This window comes from Rhincodon typus, chromosome 45, assembly GCF_021869965.1.
Source record: "Rhincodon typus isolate 14 chromosome 45, sRhiTyp1.1, whole genome shotgun sequence".
In the NCBI taxonomy this organism is placed as follows: domain Eukaryota; kingdom Metazoa; phylum Chordata; class Chondrichthyes; order Orectolobiformes; family Rhincodontidae; genus Rhincodon; species Rhincodon typus.
Genome location: NC_063376.1, coordinates 6340464 through 6355991, shown reverse-complemented (window position 1 = coordinate 6355991; position 15528 = coordinate 6340464). Strand labels below are relative to the sequence as shown.

Here is a 15528-nt window from a genome sequence, read left to right as displayed (position 1 = left end):
TGGGAGGTCATAGTTTTAGGATAAGATTTAAAATGAGATGAAGAGAAATTATTTCTCTCAAAGGGTCGTGAATCTGTGGAATTCACTTTCCTAGGGTGCGGTGGATGTTGGGACGTTGAGTAAGTTTAGGGAGGAGAGAGATAGATTTTTAGTTAGTAATGGGTTAAAGGATAATGGAGAGGAGGCAGGAAAGTGCTGTTCATGAGACCGGCCACTATTGTGTTGCATGGTGGAGCAGACTCGAGGGACTGAACTGCCCACTCCTGCTCCTAGCTCTTATGTTCCCACGTTTTCGTTTATGTTATGTTTAATTACAGAATGGAGCATTATATGTGCACGCTTTCTACATATCACCTCCAGTGTGGGTGGCACGGTGGCTCAGTGGTTAGCGCTGCTGCCTCACGGCGCCAGAGACCCAGGTTCGATTCCACCCTCGGGCGACTGTCTGTGTGGAGTTTGCACGTTCTCCCTGTGTCTGTGTAAGTTTTCTCCGGGTGCTCTGGTTTCCTCCCACAGTCCAAAGATGTGCAGGTAGCTAAGGGTGGCGCTGTGTGTGGTGACATGAGCCACTTTTCACTGTACTCCTGTCCTTGAGGATACGTGACAATAAAACCTAAAATCTAAATCTAAAAATCTCACCCCTATTGCGCCACTGATGGAATTGAAAGGTGATGCATTGAAACACAAAGATTAAATTGATTCAGCATCAACAGAACAAGCAGCAAGCCCAGTGCGAATTACACTGGGGTCCAAAGATGCAAATAAACACACCAGAAATTTGAACTGGACTTTTTCACACGTCCAGAAACAATGGGACGAACTGGTAGGGATATCACATCGGAGGCCATTCAGCTCCTGGAGTCTGTTCTGCCGTTCAGTGAGATCATGGTTGACCAGCAACCTAACTCTAAATTTGTCCCAGATGCCTGAATGACTTCACAGAAACACAGTCCCAATTTCACTCCTGAGGAATTGGTGGTCCCGATCTTTAGACTGTGCCCACTGCGATGGTGGGGATGAGGAGGGGCGGTTTGGGTGTGTGTAAGCACTCTCGCACAATGCCAGCATTAGTCAGGGATCCTTGAGCTCTCACCTGGTGGACTGGCATGTGGCTGGCAAATGGGACTAGATTAATGTCGAATATCCAGTCGGCATGAATGAGTTGGACCAAAGGCTCTGTTTCTGTGCTGTACATCTCTATGACTCTGGCACTGCTACCTTGGCATCAGCCAAAAACAAACATTCACACTTACACACTGCTGCTTTGCGTTTTATAATTTAAATTGAGAGGAAGTTACACTGTTGCTCCAATTGCAAGAACTGTAAGATTTGTAACACCTGACATGCTTAAAATGTATAATCTGGAACAAACCCCAGGCAATCTGTGGGTTAGTAATTGAAGTGTGGGTTTGATATTCCAACGGGTCTTTGATCTTCATAGATTTGCTGCCTTATTTGTTTCATATCAGTGTGGCTGCTGAGGGAGATGATGTCACTCGTTGTGTCACTTTTGTTTGATCCTCCATTCCTGTTTACAAATCAAACACACTCAGGGTTATTGCTGAAGCAGATGAGAGTCCTTGTTTCCTTTTGGGGCCATTCGGGATCAGAGGTACTCCTCAGATGATCTCTCCCTTGATTTGGGAAAGGCAGACCTTACAGAGGCTAAAATGGGCCTTAAGAATGGGGGAAGCTGAGAATAACTCCATCCTCCCATAAACCCTTTTTTATCAAAATTTAGGCCAGATGATTAACAGTCGAGATACGATAAGGGTCCAGGAATCTCTCCACTGAAAAGTGGGTTCTTGAGTTTGTGTACAGAAGACTGTAACAAACTATATATTTGCAAAATGATGTAGAAGTTTACTAATGAAAAGAGGGCACAGATTAAAGGTCTTTGGCAGAAGAAGCAGTCGGACACATTAGGGGAAATCTCTTTACATAGCGTGAGTGGTTGGGGATCTGGAATGCACTGCCAGGTTCAACCGAAGCTTTTAATTGATTATGTGAAAAGGAAGATGTGCAGGGTTACAGGGAGAAGGCAGAGGCATGGCTTTAGGTGCATGGCATATTCAGAGAGCCAGTGTGGGCCTGAAGGGCCGAATGGTCTCCTTCTGGGCTGTAACTGCTAGGTGATCCTGGGATGTAATTGGGGATAACCCATGGACTGGGCTGAACCCATTGCTGAGGTAATGTTGAGGGCTCCCTAGAACAAATGTCTGTCAAATGAATAAGGATGCCACATTGAACCATTTCATTCTGGGGTCAGCACAATTGCTATGACGTACCTGCAGCAGCAGAAGTAAATCAGCACTGCACCAATGATGAGAAGGACCACTACAATCACCACTGTCACGGCAATGATGATCTTGATATTATCTAAGGAGAAACGAAGGGAAATCTGTCATCATTGAGTAACAAATGAACGTTCGCCGAGCCTGAAGCTTCAGGCTTGTAATGCTGCAACGGAAAATTGCACTTCTGAGCACAGGTCACCAGTGCAAATCCATGGCAACCACAGGGCTTAAAAGCATCCCTGTTGTCAATCAGTGAGCTGTCCTTGCCTACGGCTGCTGTCCTTGTGTCCCGGAGCTGCAAGGTGCTGGCTGACTAATAAGTTCTGCTTCCACCATGTGTTGCAGCTCTCTACTGAATAAAGTTAGTGAGACAACACAGACAAATGATTAACTACTATAAATAAATCCATCACAGCTCAGTGCAAACCCACAGACTTCTCCATCACTGTGGCCAGCTGCTCTGTACAGGATTCTATGGGATTTGTTTCATTCATTGGACCAGGAGGTTCTGTGACTCTAAGCACCTGAATATTCTTTGCCGTTCCTTCAGTGTCGTTGGGTCAAAATCCTGGCATTCCCTCCCCAAGGCCATTGTGTGTCGACCCACAGCAGGAGGACTGCAGTGGTTCAAGAAGCAGCTCACCACCACCATCTCAAGGGGCAACTAGGGACGGGGCAATAAATGCTGGTCAGCCAGCGACACATAAATGATTTTTTAAAAAAAATTTATTTGCACTTCTGTCTGTTCTTTCTCTGAGGCCATGCAAATTTTTCGCGCCTTCTATCTTTTTAAAAGTTCCAATTGAATCTGTCTCATCCACCCTTTCAAGCAATGCACTTCAGATCATTCTGTCTTGTTCTTTTGCTAGTTGTATGCACCATTTATTGCCCATCCTTAATTGCCCTTGAAGCTGAGTGACTTCCTGAACCATTTCAGAGGTCAGTTATGGGTCAGCTATTTCACTGCTGTCTAGAGCCATACGTAGACCGGACAGTGGATTTCCCTCCCTAAAGGGCATTGAGGTTTTTTTACGAGAATTGTTCATGGGCCCCATTCCTGACACTAATTTTCAAATCCTGGAATTTTATGATTTGAACTTAAATTCCATGCTTGGGTTTTGAACCCAGGTCCCCACAGCGTTAATCTGGGCCCCTGGATTATTGTCCAGTGACATAACCACTGTGTAGTCCCTATCATTAAAAAAAAACTGGCTGTGGAACAAAGTTCTGCCTTTTTTTGCTGATTATCGTAAAATGTCTGTTCTCTGATGGCCGTGCCAAGGAAAACTAGTTCTCCCCCCACCCCCATCTAACTCGATCAGAATCTGAACATTCAAAAGAGATGCGGGGTAAAAGTAGAAAACGTACGCTCGCAGTGTGATCCTATGAAGGAGGAAGGACAGACACATTCAAATCCATTTGGCGTCTCCAGGCATGTGCCGCCATTTTGACAGGTATCTGCCATACAATTAGGTTTCTCTGTGGAAATAAAAGCAGGCAATAAATCAACAGCAAAACAATTCACCAATAAAACATGTTAAACATTCACCTCTCCTTATCCCACCAAAAAGAAATATGTACATGATCGTTTGAGCTGATAACTTTTCAGTTTGAAAGTCAGTGGAGTCATGTTGCAATCGACCCTTAACCTCTGTTGTCAGACTGGTTTATATTTTCCAGAATAATATGGTTAGACAAGTGAACACCAAATTGATACTGAGGCTACAGTTAATGCATTTATCTCTGCCACAATGTATGTGGTTGGATAGAGATTAGACCCATTGGGGTTGTTTTCCTCAGAGCAGTGGAGATTGAGGGGTGAGATGATTGAGATGTATAAAATTACAAGGGGCAAGATAGGAAGGAACTTTTTCATTTCACAGAATCCCTACAGTGTGGAAATAGGCCCTTTGGCCCAATAAGTCCACTCCAACCCTCAGAGCATCCCACCCAGACCCATCCCCCTATAACCCACCTAATCTACACATCCCTGAATGCTGCAGGCAATTTCCCATGGCCAATCCACCCTAACCTGCACATCTTTGGACTGTGGGAGGAAACCGGAGCAAACCCACACAGACACGGGGAGAATGTGCAAACTCCGCACAGACAGTCACCCGAGGGTGGCATCAAACCCGGGTCCCTGGCGCTGTGAGGCAGCAGTGCTAACCACTGAGCCACCGTGTCACCCTCTTTCCCCTTGCTGGAGGGATCAATGACAAGGAGGTGAGGCTTAAAGTAAGGAACAGAGGCTTGGAGGGATGCGAGGGAAAAAATGTTTTCACCCCGAGAGTGGTGGGATTCTGGAACTCACTGCCTGTAAGGGTTATAGAGGCAGAAACCCTCATTAACATTTAGGAAGTATTTAGATATGCATTTGAGATGCCGAGGCTATGGGCTGAGGACTGGAAAATGAGATTAGTTAGGTGGTGTTTTTGACTGGCACAGATACATTGGGCTTTTTTTGTACTGTGGATCTCTACGTATAGGATATTATAGTGGATTTAGATGTGTAGCTGTGACAATTTAAAATTCTGAGGGGATTTTTCCCTGTCATGGGCAAATCGAGAATTAGGGTTCAATTCCAGCTTCAGGCGACTGTCTGTGTGGAGTTTGCACATTCTCCCCATGCTCCAGTTTCCTCCCACAGTCCAAAGATGTGCAGGTTAGGTGGATTGGCCATGCTAAATTGCCTGTAGTGTTCAGGGAGCAGTAGCTTAGGTGTATAAGGGATGGATCTGAGTTGGATGATCTGAGGTTCGGTGTGGACTTGTTGGGCCAAAGGGCCTGTTTCCACACTGTAGGGATTTTATGATTCTATGAGAATTGGATTCAAAATAAGGGGAGGAGGTCTAGTTTAGTTTGGGATTATGTTCAGCGTGGACTGGTTGGACCAAAGGGTCAGTTTCCATGCTGCATGACTCCAAGACTTTATGTCTGGTTGTGTTTGGTCTGGTTGGGAAGTGTCTCAAAGCTAGGAGCACAGTTTAAGAATAAAAGGCAGGCCATTTTAGATTTAGATGAGCTAAACTTCATTACTCAGACATTTGTGAACCTTTGGGTTGCTCTGTCCCAGAGGGCTGTGGAGGCTCAGTCATTGAGCATATTGGAGACAGAGATCGATAGATTTCCATATCTCCAAAACGTTGAGTGTCATGGGAGTAGTGCAGGTACATGGCGTTGAGGTAGGGGATCAGTCATAGAGTCACACAGCACAGAAACAGACCCTTCGGTCCAACTGGACCAAACCAAACTAGTCCCACCATTGAATGGCGGAACAGGCTACAATGGCTTCCTTCTGCTCAGATTTCTTATGTTTTTACAGCCTTATTTAAGGTGAATGGCTAAACAAAGAAGCTGAGTGCATTTAGGATCCACAATACAGAATGTGGTGGTGAAGACTCAATAATGGCTTTCCTTACAGAGTTAGATAAACATCAGCAGGGAAGGGACAGGGGTTAGCTGCATAATGCATACAGAGAGCTGGCATACACATTTATGGGTTGAACGGCCTCCCTCCATCCTGTAACCATTCTAACAGTTTATGTTTGAACTTGGATACCATTAACAGAGGTCATGTCTGCAAGCTGTTAATGGTTGTCATATCTGCTGTCAAGCTACATTAACTTTCCACATTAAAATGGTGTGAGAAGGATAAAAATAAGTTAGTACAAGTGAGATACCAACGAGAAGGCATAAAACATATTGACTCGGATAGTACCAAAGCTAACAGGTTTATTACTAAAGATTGAAACAGGCTGAGTCACTTTTTGCTAGAAAAGAAATGGGTGACTTGACAGAGAACTTTAAAACTGTAAAGGGATTTCAAGAGGGTGTTTATACTTTCAGGGAGGGCTTGGTGAAAGAGAGACTGAAATTAGGGGTCATCAATACAAAATTGTTGATGATGAACCCAGTAGGAGATCTAGGAGAAACGCCTTTACTCAGCGATTGGTGAGAGAGCAGAATGGGCTACCACAGCAAGTGGTTGCAGTGAATCATAGAATCCCTGCCGTGTGGGAGGAGGCCATTCAGCCCACACCAACTCTCTGAAGAGCACCCAGACCCATCCCCCTACCCTGTTCCGGTAACCCTGCACTTCCCATCTAGCCTGTGCATTCCTGGACACTACGGGACAATTTAGCGTGGTCAATCCACCCTAACCTGCTCAACTTTGGACTGTGAGAGGAAATCAGATCACCCAGAGGAAATCCATGCAGACACGGGGAGAATGTGCAAACTCCACACAGACAGTTGCCCGAGGGTGGAATCAAACCCGGGTCCCTGGCGCTGTGAGGCAGCAGTGCTAACCAATGAGCCACCTTGCTGCCTGTGAATGCTGTAGATATATTGAAGGCAAAGCTGGATGAATACACGCAGGAGAAAGCAATAGAAAGATACGATGGTGGGGGGGAGATGATATTGTGTGGGCAGCGTCTTGCATGGAGCATCAGATCAGCGTAGGCATCGACCAGTGGGCCAAATGGTCTGTTTCTGTGCTGCATACTCTTCGAACATAGCTCAGCAGGGTCACGACAAACAATCCCTTCTTTTGATCTGAATGTTAGCAAAGTTCAGTCAGTGACCATCAGGCTGAACAAGCCTTTGACCTCCCAGAGCTAGGGCTCAGTGTTCTGACTGTGCTGCAGGACTAAAGATGTCCTTAGAGTTACTCCGGAGCACAGAAGTTGAATAAAGACATGTTTTGTCACAGCTTTTCATCATCAGGACAATTGCCAAGAAGTACCAGCTGTAAAAGGAGGGCAACATTTACGCTGCATGAGACAAGATTGCTGATTGGTCGGCAAGATCGTATGTAAATATCAAGATTCCTCCTTTAAATCGGAATTCTTGCAAAGTGTTCTGATAACAGCATGATGAAAAGCTCGAATTAAACGTGTCTTTTCTTCAGCACATAAAGTCATGAGAGGCATAGAGAAGCCGACAACTTTTCCGCAGGGTAGGGGAGTCTGAAACTAGAGGGCGTAGGTTTAAGGTGAGACGGGAGAGATGCTAAAGGGTCCAGAGAGGCAGTTATTTCACACAGAGAGAGGTGTGGAACAGGCTGCCAGAAGTTGTGGTGGAAGTGAGTACAATTTCGTCATTTAAGACAGGGACATGATGGGATGGGCATGGAGGGATATGGGCCAAACACAGGCAAATGGGACTAGTTTAAATTGTGAAAACTGGGCAGCATGGGCAAGTTGGGCTGAAGGGCCAGTTTCCATGCTGTAGATCTCTTTGACTTGATTATTGATCTTTCTTTACATTTGTAATTGGGAACACCACAGGCTGATGAAACACACAGGCTCCCAGCTGACATCCATGGCGTTTATCCCAAACCATATGAGTCAGGCCCACTAAGGTTAGATATTTATCCATCTTTCAGGTGACATTGAGAATTGGAGACAACCTAACATAGAATCCATTCAGCCGAAAATCAGAGAAAAGCTTTGCCCCCCATTATAGGGTTGGATTTAAATCTTGGTTCCCGGATGAAAGACTTATCCTTAGAGATGAGGAGCCATCCGTCCTTACCTATGCCACAGGCCCTGATGCTGCCTATGACAGTACACACTGTCGGCTCTGGACATTTCATTGTTAAGCACATAACAGTTTCCGTATTGTTACATGTGCAGTTTTCAGAGCAATCGTCTGTGATAAATCTTTCTCCAACCTGTAATTCAAATAAAACAGAAATGATTGGATGTGGAGGGTTTCAGAGAGGGTTCAGAAAAGGTTTACCAGGATGTTGCCTGGTTGGGAGGGTATTAGCACTGAGGAGAGATTGGACAAAAGCTTGGTTTGTTTTCAGTTAAATATCAGAGGCTGAGGGGTGACTTGAAAGAAGTTTACAACATTATGGATAGTCGGACATTTTTCCCCCAAGGGTAGAAATGTCAATTACTAGGGGACGTAGGTTTAAGGTAAAAGGGGGAAACTTTAAAGGAGATATGAGAGGTAGGTTTTTTTTTACAGAGAGCACCTGGAATTCGCTGCCAGAGGAGGTGTTAGAAGCAGATACAACAGCAACGGTTTAAGATGCATCTTGACTGATACATGAATAGGCAGGGCCACTTAGAGCCAAAAGATTTTTAGTTTCGAAAGGTGTCATTTGTCAGCATGGGTAGGCCAAAGGCCCTGGTCCTGTGCTGTACTGTTCTTTGATCTTTACTTGGGGACAGCGAATGGAGGAGATCATGACCCCATGCAGGATGGAGCTAACTTGGCCTCGTGACCCACTGGACAACAAATGGGCAGTAAGGAACCAATAGGTTGTGGCACAGAGATGGAAAAGGTTACTGTCCTTCAGCTGTCTTGATGCTGCGTTTGTGGTGCTACAGTTTGGATTCACTGCGTCTGGGTTAGATATGGGGATACTTGTCCAGTGGATCATTCCTTGGTGGTTTTCCAGTGATTCCTGCCAGAACAGCCAGTCAGAGCCTGCATCACTTTCTGTGGTCACCGGGCTGTCAGCAACCACTGAAATAAAACAAACAGCTGTGGATGCTGGAGATCTGATACGAAACCAGAAACTCAGCAGGTCTGGCAACAGCTGTGGGGAGAAAGCAGGGTTAACATTTCAAGTCCAGTAACTCTTAATCAGAACTGATAGCAGTTAGGAGAAAGTGGCATTTACGCTGAAGACAAGATGGGCTAAGGGGAAAGGTGAGGGGTAGGTGGCCATGGAGCTCAGAGACAGAGAGAGATATGAGGGGTAGAGAGACCAGGGGATTATTGATAGTAGGCCAGGACAGAAGAGAAGCTGAATTAGTAATAATGAGAGTGGAGAGTAGGAGAGAATAGATAGATTGTGCTGAAAGCAATCCACGTAATGTGATAATAGTACTAAGCTTAAGGTGAGAGGGGAAAGATTTGAAAGGGTGGTATATGTATGGGCTGCCAGAGGAAGTGGTGGAAGCTGGTACAATTAAATTTAAAAGGCATCTGGATGGGTACGTCAATAGGAAGAGTTTAGAGGGATATGAGTCAAAAGCTGGCAAATTGGACTAGATTAATTTAGGTTATCTGGTCGGCATGGAAGAGTTGGACCGAAGGGTCTGTTTCCATGTTGCACATCTCTGTGACTCTATGAGTAAGAGGGGTGAGAATGGGCTAGCATGCTGGAAACAGGGCATGGGAATGGGTCAAAAGGGTGGCACGGGGACTCAGTGGCTAGCCCTGCTGCCTCACAGTGCCAGGGACCCAGGTTCGATTCCAGCCTCGGGTGACTGTGTGGAGTTTGCATATTCTCCCTATTTCTGTGTGGGTTTCTTCTGGTGCTCTGGCTTCCTCCCACAGTCCAAAGATGTGCAGGTTAGGGTGGATTGGCCATGCTATATTGCCCCATAGTGTTTAGGGTGGGAAATGCAGGGGTGGGTCTGTGTGGGATGCCGTTCAGAGCGTCGGTGTGGACTCGATGGGCCGAATAGCCTGCTTCCACACTGTTCCACACTGATTCTGAGAAAGACTGAATCAGGCTCTAAAGTTATTGAACTCAATGTGGAGTCCTGGAAGCTGAAGGGTCCCCAAGCGGAAGATGAGATGCTGTTCTTTGAGCTTGCACTGAGTTTGCTGGAGCACCGAAGCAGATCTATTGATGTGGGAATGTGTTGAAGTGGCAGGTGACTGGATTCTCAGGGCCATTTTTACGGACAGGATGCAGGTGTCTGCAAAGTGGTCTGCATTTCGCCTCCCCCATCCCCAATGCAGAGGAGACCACATTGTGAGGGGCGAGAACAGTGGGCTGGATCGAATAAAGCACTGCTTCACCTGGAAGGTATGTCTGGGGCCTTGGATAGCGAGGATGGAGGTGGTAAACAGGCAGGCATTACAGCTTCTGCGACTGTGTGAGAAGGTGCCATGGGGGCTTGGGGAGATGTCGCGAATGGAGGAGGAGTAGACCAGGGTGTCCTAGAGGGAACGATCCCTGAGAATGCCGACAAAGGTGGGGAGGGGAACATGTGTGTGTGTCTGATGGCGGCATCCCACAGGAGGTGGGACAGAAATGGCGGCTTATGATCCTCTGGGTACAAAGGCTGCCAGGGTGGTAAGTGAGGACTCTGGGGTGGTTGTGGGAAGGAAGAGAAGGGGTGAGGGCAGAAGTACAGGAGATGGGTTAGACAATGACAAAGGGCCCTGTAAACCAATGATAGCAGGGAACTCTTGGTTGAGGAAAAAGGTGGACGTTTCTGAGATGTCCCCTGCGGAAGACGTCATCATCCGAACAAGAGACAGAGAAACTGGGAGAATGGAAAGAAGTTCTTGCAGGAAGCAGGGTGTGAGGATGTACAGTCAAGGTAACTGTGGGAGTCGGTGGGTTTGTTGTGGATACTGGTGGCCAGCTTATCTCCAGAAATAGGAACCGAGATGTCGATGAAGGGAAGGGCAGATTCAGAGATGGACTAGGTGAAGGTGAGAGCAGGGTGGAAATTGGAAGCAAAATCAACAAATTTTTCCCATTCTGGACGAGAGAGGGAAGCGGTTCCACTTATGTCATCGATGTATCGGAAGGAAGAGTTGTGGCTGGGGGCCCAAGTAGGACTGGAACAAGGAATGTTATGTGTACTCCATCAGCAATCACTACTGATGCTGCTTAAAGATACACCTTAAAACCTGCCCTCTTGGCAGTACAGAACTTGAACGTTGTTGAACAGAAGACACGTTTCCGAAGATTTTTGTCTTGCTTTGTCAGGACAAACGCAAGAATGCAAAAATTTCAAACAATCACAACAAGTTTTGCTGCAGGGTATAAGAGTGCTGATCGGTTGGAAGGTCAAATCTGATTTCCTGAGATATTGCCATGCAGAAAGCAATAAGGTACTTTCACCCGGAGTACAAAACTAATGTGATAATTTGAAAATTGGCATTCTTGCCAAATGTCCTGATGAGTGCAGGGTGAAAGGCTTCGGTGACATGACACTCTTCCCAGTGACGTCTGTGTGCCAATAGCCTCCCAAGGAGAGACATGTTGCTGGAGGTTAACGGAGTCGCATAAATATTGTTGCCTTGACCTACCTCGTAATACTTGCTGCGATAGGTGCAGCCGCACTGTCTGTAAGGCACACATTCAAAATCGCTGTAGACAAAGCCTGGTTTGCATTCACAACCTTCCATGCATGGAGCGTCGCATTCTGATGGGGCGGCCAGGTTGGCACAGGTGGGAGGACAGGCAGCCATGCATGACCTGTACATGCTGTTTGGAGGACAGTCCATAGCTGTAAAACAGAAATGCACAGCCGTACGTAAGAACTGTGACACTGCCAACCAACTGTGACCCTCCGCCTCCGCACTTACTTCTTTAACCGTGAGCCTAACCCTCCCTCTACTGACCCCTTCTCCCGCCTCCAACACACCCCCCCCTCCTGGACACCACCCCAAGGCCTCCTACCCTCCCTTGACCTCTTCATCTCCAACTGCCATTGAGACATCAATCGCCTCAACCTCTCCACCCCTCTCACCCACTCCAACCTCTCCCCCACAGAAGGTGAAGCCCTCCGCTCCCTCTGCTCCAATCCCAACCTCACCGTAAAACCCGCAGACAAGGGAGGCGGAGTTGTAGTATGGCACACTGACCTGTACATTGCCGAGGCCAGACGTCAGCTCTCTGACACCTCCTCCTATCGCCCTCTTGATCATGACCCCACCCCCGACGGCCAAAACAGCATCTTCCAAACCATCCACAACCTCATCACCTCAGGTGACCTCCCACCCACAGCCTCCAACCTCATCGTTCACCAACCCCGCACCGCCCGTTTCTATCTCCTTCCCAAAATCCACAAACCTGACTGCCCTGGTCGACCCATTGTCTCCGCCTGCTCCTGCCCCACCGAACTTATCTCTACTTATCTCGACTCCATTTTCTCCCCCTTGGTCCAGGAGCTCCCCACCTGCGTCCGTGACACTACCCACACCCTCCATCTCCTCCAAATCTTCCAATTCCCCCAACACCTCATCTTTACCATGGACGTCCAGTCCCCATACACCTGCATTACCCGTACACATGGCCTAAAGGCCCTCCGTTTCTTCCTGTGCCGCAGGCCTGACCAGTCCCCCTCCACTGACACCCTCATCCGCTTAGCCGAACTCGTCCTCACCCTCAACAGCTTCTATTTTAATTCCTCCCACTTCCTACAGACAAAAGGGGTGGCCATGGGTACCCGCATGGGTCCAAGCTATGCCTGCCTCTTTGTAGGATACGTGGAACAATCCCCCTTCCGAAGCTACACTGGCCCTATCCCCCACCTCTTCCTCTGTTACATCGATGACTGTATTGGCGCCGCCTCGTGCTCACAAGAGGAGCTTGAACAGTTCATCCACTTCACTAACACCTTCCACCCCAACCTTAAGTTCACCTGGACCATCTCTGACACCTCTCTCTCCTTCCTGGACCTCTCTGTTTCCATCTCTGGCAACCACCTAGAAACCGATATCCATTTCAAGCCTACCAACTTCCACAGCTACCTAGAATACACCTCCTCCCACCCACCTTCCTGCAAAAATGCCATCCCCTATTCCCAATTCCTTCGCCTCCGCCGCATCTGCTCCCGGGATGAGGCATTCTACTCCCGGACATCCCAGATGTCCTCGTTTTTCAAAGACTGCAACATCCTCCCCACGGTGGTCGAAAACGCCGTCGACCTCGTCTCCCACACTTCCCGCAACTCATCCCTCATACCCCCTCCCCGCAATAACAACCAAAACAGGATCCCCCTCGTCCTTGCGTACCACCCCACCAACCTCCGAATCCAACGCATCATCCTCCGACACTTTCGCCATCTGCAATCTGACTCCACTACCAAAGACATTTTTCCCTCCCCACCCTTATCTGCTTTCTGGAGGGACCACTCTCTCCGTGATTCCCTCGTCCGCTCCACACTCCCCACTCCCCACCAGCCCCACCACCCACGGCACTTTTCCCTGCAACCGCAGGAAGTGCTACACTTGCCCGTACACCTCCCCCCTCACCCCCATCCCAGGCCCCAAGAAGACCTTCCACATCAAGCAGATGTTCACCTGCACATCTGCCAATGTGGTATACTGTATCCACTGTTCCCGATGTGGCCTCCTCTACATCAGGGAAACCAAGCGGAGGCTTGGGGACAAATACAAAAACATTGTATTCCTCGCTCTGTTCTATTACCCTAATGCACTTTGTAAGGTATGATCTGCCTGAACCGCACGCAAAACAAAATCTTTCACTGTACCTAGGTACATGTGACAATAATCAATCAATCTAAATCAAATCAAAAATTTCTTTGTGTGGCTGCGTATCAGATCTCATTTTTTAAAATTGCTTCTGTGAAGCACTTTGGGATGATTTACAATGTTCACCCAAGTCATATTTCACCCATTGCAGTGTATCCCAATATTCGGTGGGCACTGACCTGGGTGCTGCTAATCAGCCGTGGATATCCAGACAGATGTGATTTTTAAAAACATTCTTTCATGTGTTGCTGGACAAGCTGAGCATTTGCTGCCCATCCCTAATCAGCCTTGAACTGGCTTTCCTGGCCATTTCAGAAGGCAGCTAACCATCAACCGCATTATAAAGTCATAATCATAGAGTCATGGAAAGAGACCCTTTGGCCCAACCAGTCCATACCGACCATAATCCCAAACCAAACTAGTCCCACCTGCCTGCTCCTGGCCCATATCCCTCCAAACCTTTCCTGTTAACCAAATGTCTTTTAAACGTTGCAACTGCACCCACTTCCACCACTTCATCAGAAAGTTCATTCCACACACAAACCGCCCTCTATATAAAAAAAATTGCCCCCATGTTTTTTTTAAATCTTTCTCCTATGGGTTATAATCGGTCTGAAGTTACATATAGGCCAGACTGGGTAAGGATGGCAGATTTCCACATTTACTGATTCTAGCTTCCAGCATCTGCAGTCCTTACTGTTCTAGCTCCACATTTATTGCTTCCCAAAGGTGTTCAGGTTAGGGCGGATTGGCCGTGCTACATTGCCCCATAGTGTCCAGGGATGTGCAGGTTAGAGTAGATTGGCCGTGCTAAGTTGCCCCATAGTGCCCAGGGATGTGCAGGTTAGGGTAGATTGGCCATACTAACTTATCCCAGGGTGTCCAGGGATGTGCAGGTTAGGATGAATTGGCCATGTTAAATTGTCCCGTAGTGTCCAGGAATGTGCAGGTTAGGGTGGATTGGCCGTGCTAAATTGTCCCCATAGTGTCCAGAGATGTGCCGGTTAGGGTGGATTGACCGTGCTAAATTGTCCCATAGTGTCCAGAGATGTGCAGGTTAGGGTGGATTGGCCGTGCTAAATTGTCCCCGTAGTGTCCAGAGATGTGCAGGTTAGGATGGATTGGCCGTGCTAAATTGTCCCATAGCGTCCAGGGATGTGCAGGTTAGGGTGGATTGGCCGTGGGAAATGCAGGGTTACAGGGATACAGTAGTGGAGTGTGTCTGGGTGGGATGCTGTTCAGAGGCCCAGTGCGGATTTGATGGGCCGAATGGCCTGATTCCACACTGTCGGGATTCTATGAAAAGTACATGAGTGAAACAGATGAGATTTTTTTACGACAATTAGTGATAGTTGTCATGGTCATTATTACAGGGTCTGACTTTCAATTCCAGATTTATTAACTGAATTTAAAATCCACTGGTGGCTTTTGAACACGCACCCTCAGAGTCTTAACCTGGGCCGCTGGATTCGAAGTCCAGTGATGCTACCCCCTGCCCCATCATCTGTCCACTAGCCCTGAGACCCCTCCTGAATAACAAAGGTACAGGGACGGCCTGCAATTGCCATTCTGATCTGGGGCATCAAAGTAACAGTGTCCTTCTACCAAGACTTCGTCCCTGAATTTTACCCCCAGACTCACCGCAGCTGGTTTCTTGCCTCCAGTTCGACAGGGCGGTCCCATTCGCCTGGCAGACCTGAACGTATGTCCCGTAGCTGGCACACAACATCTCAGACTTGTTGTAGAACTGGCACAGGTCGAACAGACAGTTCCTGTTGGCGCAGAGGACAGTTTTCAGCATCTCAATCTTAACCCAGAGGGAGGAACCTGCTGTCGCTGCTAGTTAATGTTGCAAACTTCTAGATAAGCCAGCGTCTACAGACCACACAGTTCAGCCCCAATCGCAGGGAAGCTTTGAGGAACAATAATTCAGAACAAGATTAATATCCAGCATCAGAGGAGCAGGAAATTTGTTTTTTCGGGTCGAGACCCTTCATCAGAAATGGGGGAGGGGAAGGGGATT

At 47.5% G+C, this 15528-nt stretch overlaps 1 protein-coding gene across 1 annotated transcript in view; it reads right to left on the bottom strand.

Annotated features, from left to right (window-relative positions):
- Nucleotides 1–1254: 1254 nt before the first annotated feature.
- Nucleotides 1255–15528, bottom strand: part of LOC109916072 (zonadhesin-like) — a 71227-nt gene continuing 56953 nt past the window's right edge. Inside the window, exons 27-32 of the mRNA XM_048620002.1 lie at nt 15147–15277; nt 11316–11515; nt 7836–7974; nt 3666–3776; nt 2289–2379; nt 1255–1528 (exon numbers count right to left, since the gene is read on the bottom strand). Coding sequence (XP_048475959.1) covers nt 1390–1528; nt 2289–2379; nt 3666–3776; nt 7836–7974; nt 11316–11515; nt 15147–15277 — 811 coding nt within the window. The 3' untranslated portion in view covers nt 1255–1389. The remainder of the gene's footprint in view (nt 1529–2288; nt 2380–3665; nt 3777–7835; nt 7975–11315; nt 11516–15146; nt 15278–15528) is intronic.